The following is a 12,573-nucleotide window of genomic DNA, read 5'->3' on the forward strand; positions in this document are numbered from 1 at the left end:
GCAAGTGTTTTCTTGGAAGGCTGTGTTTTTTTGCAGCCATGCATAACGCCTTTTTGTATGACCAAACAACTCAATCTTGGTTTCATCAGTCCACAGGACCTTCTTCCGAAAAAAAATTGGCATCTCCAAATATGCTTTTGCATACCTCAGCTGACTCTGTTTGTGGCGTGCTTGCAGAAACGGCTTCTTTCGCATCACTCTCCCATACAGCTTCTCCTTGTGCAAAGTGCGTTGTATAGTTGACCGATGCACAGTGACACCATCTGCAGCAAGTTGATGCTGCAGCTCTCTGGAGGTGGTCTGAGGATTGTCCTTGACTTATCTCACCATTCTTCTTCTCTGCCTTTCTGATGTTTTTCTTGGCCTGCCACTTCTGGCCTTAACAAGAACTGTACCTGTGTTCTTCCATTTCCTTACTATGTTGCTCACAGTGGAAATTGACAGGTTAAATCTCTTAGACAGCTTTTTGTATCCTTCCCCTGAACAACTATGTTGAATAATCTTTGTTTTCAGATCATTTGACAATTGTTTTGAGGAGCCCATGATGCCACTCTTCAGAGGAGATTCAAACAGGAGAACAACCTGCAAGTGGCCACTTTAAGTAGCTTTTCTCATGATTGCATTCACCTGGCTATGAAGTTCAAAGCTCAATGAGGTTACAAAACCAAAAAAAGTGCTTTAGTAAGTCAGTAAAAAGTAGGTAGGAGTATTTAAAACAAGAAAATGATAAGGGTGCCCATACTTATGCACCTGTCAAATTTTGTTTGAATGCACATTTTCTGTTAGTACAATAAACCTCATTTCAAGGCAGAAACATTACTGTGTCCAACAGTTATTAGATATATGAAAATGAAATAGCTGTTGCAAAAAAAACTATTTTTATAAAACATTAAGCTTAAGATTAATAGGGGTGCCCAAATTTTTCATATAACTATACTTATGCATGGTTATTAGATTACCTCTCAGTCGTCTTTTTTCTAGGCTAAATAATCCTAACTTTGCTAATCTCTATGGGTTTTGTAGTTCCCCCATCCCCTTTATTAATTTTGTTGCCCTCCTTTGTACTCGCTCTAGTTCCATTATATCCTTCCTGAGCACCGGTGCCCAAAACTGTACAGAGTACTCTATGTGCGGTCTAACCAGGGATTTGTACAGAGACAGTATAATGCTCTCATCATGTGTATATAGACGTCTTTTAATGCACCCCATGATCCTGTTTGCCTTGGCAGCCATTGCCTGGCACTGGCTGCTCCAGGTAAGTTATCATTAACTAGGATCCCCAAGTCCTTCTCCATGTCAAATTTATCCAGTGGTTTCCCGTTTCAGTGTGTAATGGTGATATTGTTTCCTTCCCATGTGTATAACCTTACATTTATCATTGTTAAACCGCATCTGCCACCTCTCGGCCCAAGTTTCCAACTTATCCAGATCCATCTGTAGCAGAATACTATCGTTAATAGATATGTTGAAGCGGTTAGGTCCCAACACTGACCCCTGCAGTACCCCACTGGTCATATTGACCCAGTTAGAGATATACCATTTATAACCACCCTCTGTTTTCTATCACTAAGCCAGTTACTTACCCATTTCACACATTTTCCCCCAGACCCAGCATTCTCATTTTGTGTACCAACCTCTTGTGTAGGAGAGTAAGCTAGTAAGCTATGAAAGGCTGAAGGAATGGGTTAGAGATAAAAGGCGAGTGGCAGATAGAGAGAGGGGATCACCAATGAGGATATTAAAGTCCCCCATGATGAAGGTGGGGATGTCATATGTTTGAAAATGTGGAAACCAGGTGGCAAAATGATCCAAGAACTGACAGGAGGGGCCAGGAGGGCGATACACAACTGCCACTCGCAGGGAGAAGGGCCGGTAGAGTCTGATAGTGTGGACCTCAAAAGAAGGAAAGATAAGTGAGGTACTGGTGGGATAATCTGTAAAGAACATTTGGTGGATAGGGGCAGATCAACACCTCCACCTTGTCTGCTCTCATGTCCGGGGTAATGTGAAAAATGTAGGCCACCATACAAAAGAGCAGCATCGGCAGTTGTATCGGCAGTTTTATAAAAATGCACTTGCAATAAAATGTGCATAAATGCCCCCTGCATAAATGTTTCCCAAAAGCTCTCTCTGAATATATAGGAAGTTAGTTCTTAGCTCTATCACTAATTTGACTCGTTAACAATCAATCACCTAAATTAAGACAGCAGGTGACAATAAATCTAGAGATAAACAAATAAGTTTGCAGGCCAACATGGGTCATACAACTCTTTGAGCAAGTGGGAACAGGGAACAGCTCCGTAAGATGAATGAAATATATACCATTAACCATTATATGGTATGCATATACCATATAGGATAGGATAACACCAGGGAAGTGACATCATTATACTAAACATGTGAAAAAATCAGCATTCTAAACCAAACATATAATTATATATAATCAACAAAAAATAAACTAAATTTCTATAAAAATTATACATAAATTGTGTAATATATAATATGTACCATACAAAAATAATATTATAAATATTTTTTAAAATCATTTATACATTATTAAACATATCAGTTATGGTATATTTGCATAATTTCAATGCCATATTTCATATTTCTATCGGGTATTTTTCTTGAAATCTTCCATAATGTATAATGATTTAGTGCTCAGAGATTTAGTTTATGTCGACGCAGCTGCATGATTTGCGGCTGCTAGGCAGCTTGAATACATGTTGGGACAGGGGAGGCTCTTGAATAATACCAGTGATGGTGGAGCACTCCTGCCTTGGCTGCTATATCCCCTGAGGAATCCTACAAGGATGAAACACGTTGGGATGTGGCCCTCTCTTGGATTGGCTTAGTGAACTCTATCCTTGCATGGATAATTGCCTTTATGGGTTCTTGTTTACTGCTCCATAGGAGGTTCTTTCTGTAGGGAAAATTGGAGTCCGGCTCAACAGGACTAGATTTTCGATTTCTTTTTCTTTTTCAAAAGAAAATATAGTGCGTACAAAAGAAAAATTTGCTTGGTCAATATGACCCAGTCATAGAGCAACTGGGTGAGCTGGAATCAAGTTTCAATAGTTCTTTCTGTAACATCGGAGAATCCATTGCCTACGGATCTGGTGAGATTGTTCCAAATTCTGCTACTGTATATGGATCTCCTTTGGGTGTTTTGAGACATAAAGGGGTAAATGTGTCAGTTGTACTGATGGGTCTATAAAGTCCCCCATGTCTGATTATGTTTTGTGTATTGCATTTCCAGTTGTACTGGCAGATATTTTGGATTACATTCAGTCCCTAGTTTTTGATGCATATGTGGTTGGCTGCCTTGCTGGGAGTTCTGATTTCTATGTGTGTTGTGTCATGATATTTTAATGGTAATATTAAATGTTAAATTTTAAATTCCCTGTTATCCATTTTCAGTAAAGTGGTCCTCAAACTGTGTAAAGTACATGAACTAACAAACTCAGCAGATACTCTCCTTCTCTGGGTCCAGGGCTGGCTGCCATTAGAGTGGCAATGTTACGTCAATGCGTCACTGCTCTAGCCATTCACTGTGCATAATGCTTAGGCAGAGGTTGATGGCACGTGACGTTGAGCTCCGATACTTACTGGCTGGGCGGTGGCGTGTTGAGTCATGTCACCACCACTCTTGTCACAACACCAGGAATGCTGCAGTGCCTGGAAGTCGATGCTGCAACCATATAGGATGGGTACCTGATGAGTTTATTTTATGGACTTTATACACTTTGGGGACTATTTTACTGAAACATCTCATTTATATCATGGGTGCCTACAGAGCATGGTGTAGTGGCTACACGTGCTGCTTATCTGAGAGTGAACCATAAATCCCCCAGCTCTCTCCATCTGAGCCCAGCTTAGAATTCTCATATTATGCGCAGACACAGAATGAACATATACAATGGTGTCTCTAAAGCGGCGGAGGAGTGGGGGGAAAATCTGTGTTGTGTGATGGGCTTTTCAAATGAGTGCTAGTAATGGGCCCCACACAGGCAGTGAGACTGCTTGAATGTCTGCAGCATTAGACATTATGGACAGAATACTCTGTGCTCTCCACTCACTGATGTGCCTGTGTGAGAGGAGCCAGGGCCATAGTCATGGCCCGCAATGACAGCTGCTGGAGCACACCCTGGCCACCCTACACATGAAAAAAAAATGTTATTTTTGTCAGCGTACCTGTCTTTCCATTCTCCTAACCATCAGGGTCACCTCTGGTCTGTTGCTCACTCCCAATGATTGCACACAAATAGAGACAGAGTCTGGCTTCAACTTTAAAAAAGGTAACTTTATTGGTTACTTTTCTCAGCACATCCATAACCATTACAGCATCAATATAGGGTTCCACACCGTTTACATCCTTCACTTTCCCTGTGCTCTCCCTCATGTCCTTCTGCACGTTTCCGGATCGTACCTACTTGACTAGTACTGCAGCGTCCTCCCTGTCCAGCTTTACTACTCTTAGGGTTTCCCCTGTCTGCTTCGCACCAGACATAAGGGGACCTGCCCATGTAGTAAGCTGCCACATGAGAGAGCCACCTGCGTTCCTGGCCCTACTGACTACATTCAGGAAATGCTCCTGTCTTACCCACAGTTGCCCCCCCTAAATTATCTATTTGCTGTACTACCACTATATGGTCTTAGCATGCCCCCCCTCATTTTTTTATATTTTCCAGAGCAGTAATGCAATTCATATTTCATATATTTCATATTTTTACATGCTATAACACTACAGAGTGCACATTTATTTGTTAGCTATGTATGGAGAAGGCTACTCTTAGTATGCACCTGTTGAGACCAGTATTCTGTTTGGAACTGATGATCAGTCTTTTGATATCTGTACATCCTATACAGCTTATCTAACAATGGAGAAATTCCACATGCCCATTCATTTTTCCCTGACATTTGTCCTTGTGCTCCTTTAGTTTCTACTAGTGATGAGCGAGTGTACTCGTTGCTCGGGTGACCTCCGAGTATTTGTTAGTGCTCTGAGATTTAGTTTTCATCGCCGCAGCTGAATGATTTACAGCTATTAGCCAGGCTGAGTACATGTGGGGGTTGCCTGGTTGCTAGGAAATCCTCATGTGTAATCAAGCTGTCTAGTAGCTGTAAATCATTCAGCTGCGGCAATGAAAACCTAATCTCCGAAAACGAACAAATACTCGGAGATCACCCGAGCGTGCTCGGGAAAACCTGAGCAACGAGTACACTTGCTCATCACTAGTTTCTACATTTTATCAGTGCATATAATTATAGGTTGACCTACATACAGCTATTTTTACAAACTATGTGATGATAAAGAGGTCTCTGCTCGAATGTGTTAATAAAATGCAGTGGAACAATTAAACTACTGCTAATAACCAATTTCCTATTACAAAAGGGTGAATTAGTACTGAATAGTAATCACATTCTGCCAGCAGAGGTCATCACTGCTGAAGAAGTCAACAGAAATTTACCCTTAAACGTAGAAATATTGTTCAATTCCACTGCTAATAAATGCCACGAGTCCTGCTATGTAAAGGTTTATTATGCATAAGAGATGTAAAACACAGAACACAAATTTATTTATAAAGAATAAATAAGGGACAAAGCAAGCAATAATACGATGGCTATGTGCTACAAAAATTGCTCTGCTGTTTCCAAGTCAGGAGCCACAATTTGACACAATAGCGATGTAATAGTAACATATTTCCCATATAAAGCGTGCCCAGAAATTCTATCAAAAAGTGGGCAAAGGTAGTAAACATTTTAAGAACACCTAACACAAAGCCAAAAGTAAGCAGTTTTTAAATTCCCCCTCCACCCATGGTAACGATCATACAATTAGCACTTAACAAAAGAGACCATATCTATGGAACCAGATGCTGGATTTAATAAATAAGAAAATCATAGAGCAAATAAACTTTTCTCAGGAGGAACAGTAATAAAATAACAGCAAAAACTAGCCACTTTTGATTCAGTGATAAGTCCTATTTAAAGCAAACTGTTTTATTCATGTGACTTTTCAGAATGAGCTCTTGTGTGGAGTGTACATTTTTCACCCCCCCTGCCCATATAGGTTACACCCATGCCACCTTAAAAATCTGGTACGGCAAACTGAGAAGAAATGCCTAAGATGTCTGAAACTGTTGGTTCTGGTTGGCATTGAACATGGAAGTAGTTTGGGAAACTACAAAACTGCAGCTACTCTATACACAGATATAAATGGTATGTATAGAAAACATACTGTGCTATCTATTGAAAAGGTTAAACTAAGCTGCAGTAGATTTTTAATATCTTCCAACCTTTAGCAATGTTTTTTTAAATATATTTCGATAACACAATCCAGGACTTCCAAGAAACTCTTTATTGAATTATTTAGGAGAATAACATTTGCCGCCGTCTTCCTAAACCTCACCCTTTGCTCACTGCACAAAGCTTTTTTTTTGCTTACCCACCTGATATAATCCATCAGTCTGACAGGTCAAAACTTTTCTAAGTGCATGCAGTGTTATACATAGGTAAGTATCGCCTGATGCTTTTAGGTAATCTGTCATAGATAAATGCAGAATAATTTGTGAGGAAATGTCATTGTTTGTCAAAATGTATCAAAGATAAAACTTTGGTATTGAAGGCGGAAAACAATGATAAATGTAGAGGTATTTCACTGTATATTCTTCTCATTTTCTGTGTCACTCCTTGTCTTTCTCTGTCACATTGCGATGTTGTTTTCAGTGGGTGTTACAAGGAATCACAAAGGAAATCTTTGGGCCAAAGAAAATGTCTCTAGGAAAAAAAAAAGGTGCAGAACGAGTTAACATATTGCAAATGTTTCATGTAAGTGGACAATATTGCTGGATGCCATTTATTATGGGAAAGCTGTTGAAGTTGATGCTTGTGAAGGCAACATTCTGACACTTCAGGAAATAGTAGACAGCAAGCTAATACAAGCCGGCAGCTCTCCGGGCATGTTCACGAGCCGCCGCTTTAGGGGAAAGGAACAGAGGCCTCATTGTGAGAACATAATAGCTCTTCAGTTGTGCTCTCCCAACCAAACAGCTTCTCTGTAACTGCTGGTATATGGGAAAGATGGTGTCTCCACTAAGCCTTTGTGCCCACTGCCGAGAAGATCCAGATTCAGTGCTTTATATCTAAATACGTGCGATCTTCTGTACCTCGCTGATATTAAATAAATTAATGTTCTTCTTTCCAGGCCTCATTATTTTCAGCTGAACATTTGAAAACTTATCGTATCAACTATCCAATAATTGAAGGAGCAGAAGCAGCAGTTCGTTTAGAGCCATTCCCATACTGATAGACTCCTGAGCTAATTGACTTTACTAATAAATGAGCATTCGGGAAGGGATATAAGGACTCAAAGCAGCAGAAACTAATGTAATAGCTTCACAATCTATTACATTTATTGGGGTTTAGGTAAAAAAGTCATCTGAAGCCCAGGAAATATTTTTTCTCCTAAGCTAAGAGCTATTTTCAAATCAAGTAGTATTACAAATAATTTATTGCTTTTACACGACGCTAAATAAAATACCAGCTCTAGAAAGAGTTTATGAATGTAAGGAACCCTGTCACGCAGCTATTTTCTCATATGTATTCTTACCGTTTTCTGCTGTTTTTTCATTATAGAATGGTCCCGTTCACATTGGCATGTTTTTTGTGAACAATCGCAAAATGGAGACTTGTGCAAAATTTGCGGATCAAAGGGAAAAGAACAATAGTCAACGGGTCCACGAAAAACAAAACACACAGCACAGAGAAGATATCATGTTCCATCCTAGTACTGTCTGTTTTTCAATGTCCAATGAGTAGGAGTAACTTGGAAACTTTCACCTTTTATTTGCTAACACGAAAATAGAATGTCACACTGGTGGGAAAAATGGACACACAAATCAAAAAATGGATGAAAATTGGATCAAAATAGATCCCTTTTTTTCACATGCCAAAAATAAAACAGTCCAATAAAATGAAACCAACCTAAGATGCAGCTCTTGAGTTTCTCCTCTGTCACAGTATTTTAAGATCTGTTTATGGTATATTATATTTATACGTACAGTGCCTTGTGAAAGTATTTGGATCCAAGGAACTTTTCAACCTTTTCCCACATATCATGCTTCAAATAAAGATACCAAATATAATTTTTTGGTGAAGAATCAACAACAATTGGAACACAATTGTGAAGTTGAACGAAATGTATTGGTTATTTGAAATTTTTGTGGAAATTCAAAAACTGAAAAGTGGGGCGTGCAATATTATTCGTCCCCTTTACTTTCAGTGCAGCAAACTCACTCCAGAATTTCATTGTGGATCTCTGAATGGTCCAATGTTGTCCTAAATGCCTAATGATGATAAATATAATCCACTTGTGTGTAATCAAGTCTCCGTATAAATGCACCTGCTCTGTGATAATCTCAGGGTTCTATTTGAAGCACAGAGAGCATCATGAAGACCAAGGAACACAACAGGCAGGTCCGTGATACTGTTGTGGAGAAGTTTAAAGCTGGATTTGGATATAAAATGATTTCCAAAACTTTAAACATCCCAAGGAGCACTGTGCAAGCGATCATATTGAAATGGAAGGAGTATCATACCACTGCAAATCTACCAAGACCCGGCCGTCCCTTTAAACTTTCATCTCAAACAAGGAGAAGACTGATCAGAGATGCAGCCAAGAGGCCCATGATCACTCTGAATGAACTGCAGAGATCTACAGCTGAGGTGGGACAGTCTGTCCATAGGACATCAATCAGTCGTACACTGCACAAATCTGGCCTTTATGGAAGAGTGGCAAAAAGAAAGCCATTTCTCAAAGATATCCATAAAATGTGTTGTTTAAAGTTTGCAACAAGCCACGTGGGAGACACACCAAACATGTGGAAGAAGGTGCTCTGGTGAGATGAAACCAAAATTGAACTTTTTGGCAACAATGCCAACTGATATGTTTGGCGTAAAGGCAACACAGCTCATCACCCTGAACACACCATCCCCACTGTCAAACATGGTGGTGGCAGCATCATGGTTTGGGCCTGCTTTTCTTCAGCAGGGACAGGGAAGATGGTTAAAATTGACGGGAAGATGGATGGAGCCAAATACGGGACCATTCTTGAAGAAAACCTGTTGGAGTCTGCAAAAGACCTGAGACTGGGATGGAGATTTGTCTTCCAACAAGACAATAATCTCAAACATAAAGCAAAATCTACAATGGAATGGTTCACAAATAAACATATCCTGGTGTTAAAATGGCCAAGTCAAAGTCCAGACCTCAATCCAATAGAGAATCTGTGGAAAGAGCTGAAAACTGCTGTTCACAAACGATCTCCATCAAACCTCACTGAGCTCGAGCTGTTTGCCAAGGAAGAATGGGCAAGAATTTCAGTCTCTCGATGTACAAAACTGATAGAGACATACCCCAAGCGACTTGCAGCTGTAATCGCAGCAAAAGGTGGTGCAACAAAGTATTAAGTTAAAGGGGACAAATAATATTGCACGCCACACTTTTCAGTTTTTTATTTTCCCCAAAAATTTAAAATAACCAATAAATTTCGTTCAACTTCACAATTGTGTTCCACTTGATGCTGATTCATCACCAAAAATTTACATTTGGTATCTTTATGTTTGAAGCATGGTATGTGGGAAAAGGTTGAAAAGTTCCATGGAGCTGAATACTTTCGCAAGGCACTGTACTAAAGAATCTCAACTGGATTATTGTCAAGGAACATGGTGTTTGCCCAAAGTCTGTAAAAGAGACTTGAATAATATCAACCAGTGAACTGACATCAGGTATTCCCCAAAATAATTAGGCGATACATTAGCCATATTTCGCTATTTAATGGGAAACTGTTGGTAGGATGCTGATTAACATGATGCTTTGATATCTGCGAGCAGATGTCTTATTCAGAAGAAATCCACATTTTTAAAATGTAAATGAGCTGTTAAGATCTAAGGGTCATATATAGATTTAAATGAGAATCTGCCTCCAGAGATTTTTTTATAGGAAAGGAGGAGTTACCAGTGTGACAGTCTCCTGGTCTACATGTCTCACACTGGTAACGCCCCCTTACATTTAATATAAGCTCTGGAGGCAGATTTTCATTGAAATCTATATCCGACCGTTAGATCTTAACAGCTGATTTCCATATTAAGTAAAACATGGAACTTACTGGAATAAGGCTGGTTTCACACTTGCGTTTTGATCTGCAGCATTTTTAAAAACGCATGTGGTGAAAAAACGCATGTAAACGCGTGCAAACGCTGCGTTTTTTAGACCCATGCATTTTTGCATGCAGAAAAAAAAACGCGGCGTTTTGCCACGTTTACATGCATTTTTTCCTGTGTTTGCGTTTTTTAAACGCATGCTGAGAAGTGTGTGACAGCTGCCAATCATCAAAATCAACTAGAAAACCCACTATAAACAGAAATAGCTAGGGTTAGGGTTAGGATCCCTAGTAACCCTAGGGATCCTAACCCTAACCCTAACCCTAGGGATCCTAACCCCAACCCTAACCCTAGGGATCCTAACCCTAACACTAGGGATCCTAACCCTAACCCTAAGGGTTAGGATCCTAACCCTAAGGGTTAGGGTTAGGATCCCTAGGGTTAGGGTTAGGATCCCTAGGGTTACTAGGGATCCTAACCTTAGGGTTAGGGTTAGGATCCCTAGTAACCCTAGGGTTAGGGTTAGGGTTTTCTTGTTTTTTCTTGTGTTTAGGGTTAGGGTTAAGGTTAGGGTTAGGGTTTTCTTGTTTTTTTCTTGTGTTTTCTTGTGTTTTTCTATAAAAACGCATGAGTTTTTAACGCAAGCAAACACATGTGCTTAAAAACGCATGCGTTTACATAGACAGCAATACATTTTTTTGCCGCGAATAAACGCATGCGTTTTTTTGCGGCAAAAAAACGCAGCTAGAAATTACTACAGGTTGCATTTCTGCAACTAAACGCACGCGTCCAAAAACGCATGCGTTGCCGAAAACGCGTCAAAACGCATGCTAAAAAACGCATGCGTTTTTAATGTTAAGTATAGAAAAAAAAACGCATGCGTTTTTTAGCGCTAAAACGCTGCAGATCAAAACGCAAGTGTGAAACCAGCCTAAGACATCGGATTTCAGATATCAAGGTATCATTTTTTTAAACTTTCTATGACTTTACAGTCCATATAGACGACTTAGAAGGGTTAGTCCTACTAACACATTCCCTTTACTATGAACAATATATGCATCTGTAATTAATCTAGGTAGTGCAAATGTTCATTTGAGAAGAGAAAACTTTTATCATTGTTTAAAACTAAGCATGTTAATGATTGGAACATTGGGTAAGCTCATTAATATCTATCATTTTACTACTCTGTACTTTCATTTTATTGTCATAGGCAGGCATGTCATTTGCAAAGTAGGAGCTGAGTAGCTGAACTGGGGTGTACCAGCCATTTATGCTGTAGACCACTGTATCCCAAACTCCAGTCTTCACATCCCCCAACACGTCATGTTTTCAGGATTTCCTTTGTATTGCACAGACAGTAGAATTATTATTAAGGCATCAGGAATTGGCACTAGTTCTCTTACCTGGAGGAAATTCTTCCTGACATACGATCTGTTCGGGGCCATGAGGATTGGTGTTTGGGAAACACCGCTGAAGGGGCAGTAAAGTTCATTCGCTCCCGACAGCGGGACTCTCAGTGTGGTCGCCGTATGGTTTCAGAATGCGATTATCCTGCAGATTAACCCTATATCTGCAGGTTAATAGCCTTTTTTCTCTTGACAGATTCCCTTTAATGTATGACTAGGAACCCTCTGAACTTGTAGCTGCTGTTTCTTCATAAAAGTTCCAACTTTGCATGCAGTTTCTTTAACAGAAAAACTTTTCTCAATCTTTTTGTATTTCAGTTGCCTTGGTTTATAAACAGAGAATGAATAGGATTGTAATTACATATTTTGACAGAGGTAAAATAATGAAGGAGCTCACAGGGAATGCATGAAACAGTCATTAATAGTTGGATTTATGTGTCCTGCTCCTCAGAGATAGGTAATATTCCTGATTAATGTTTCTTTGTATGTCAGCACAGCAAATATTTTTCAGACCCGTGGTACTGTGCAGAATAACTGACTAATTCTATGTCAGTTTACTTCTGGGTATATAATCTAAATTGTGGAACAATTACAGAAATACGATGATTGATAGTACATGACAGATGACCACTTCCACTACCAACTGCGTAATTCATCAGGCTAAGTAGGTGATACCGACACTGAGCTGGTCAGGAAATATTGGCCATATTTTATTTATATGTATGCAAACAAAACTCATCATTCCTGTAATCGGCCCTTCCAACATTCCTCTTATGTTTCTTATATGTGATAAAAGTAATGGATCTGAGCTTGTAAGTTTGCAGTGAGAAACGTCTTGTGATATTTATTAGTGCATTATATAATACAAAGAACAGGGTCATTAAAAGTGAAATGCGGGAAAGCAGATTTCGCTGCGGGCTTGCAATGGCTGATTACATGTTGGAGTAACCTGAATATGTCTCTCTGTTGCGGCAGCTCAGTGCATGAGTTATAACTTTTACAT

The 12,573-nt window shown here is 39.6% G+C and overlaps 1 protein-coding gene across 1 annotated transcript in view; it reads right to left on the reverse strand.

Annotated features, from left to right (window-relative positions):
* Positions 1-5,272: 5,272 nt before the first annotated feature.
* SCRG1 (stimulator of chondrogenesis 1) overlaps positions 5,273-12,573 on the reverse strand; it is an 84,847-nt gene continuing 77,546 nt past the window's right edge. The window contains exon 3 of the mRNA XM_077270703.1: positions 5,273-6,780. Coding sequence (XP_077126818.1) covers positions 6,726-6,780 — 55 coding nt within the window. The 3' untranslated portion in view covers positions 5,273-6,725. The remainder of the gene's footprint in view (positions 6,781-12,573) is intronic.

This window comes from Ranitomeya variabilis, chromosome 1 (genome assembly GCF_051348905.1).
Source record: "Ranitomeya variabilis isolate aRanVar5 chromosome 1, aRanVar5.hap1, whole genome shotgun sequence".
NCBI classification, from domain to species: Eukaryota; Metazoa; Chordata; class Amphibia; order Anura; family Dendrobatidae; genus Ranitomeya; species Ranitomeya variabilis.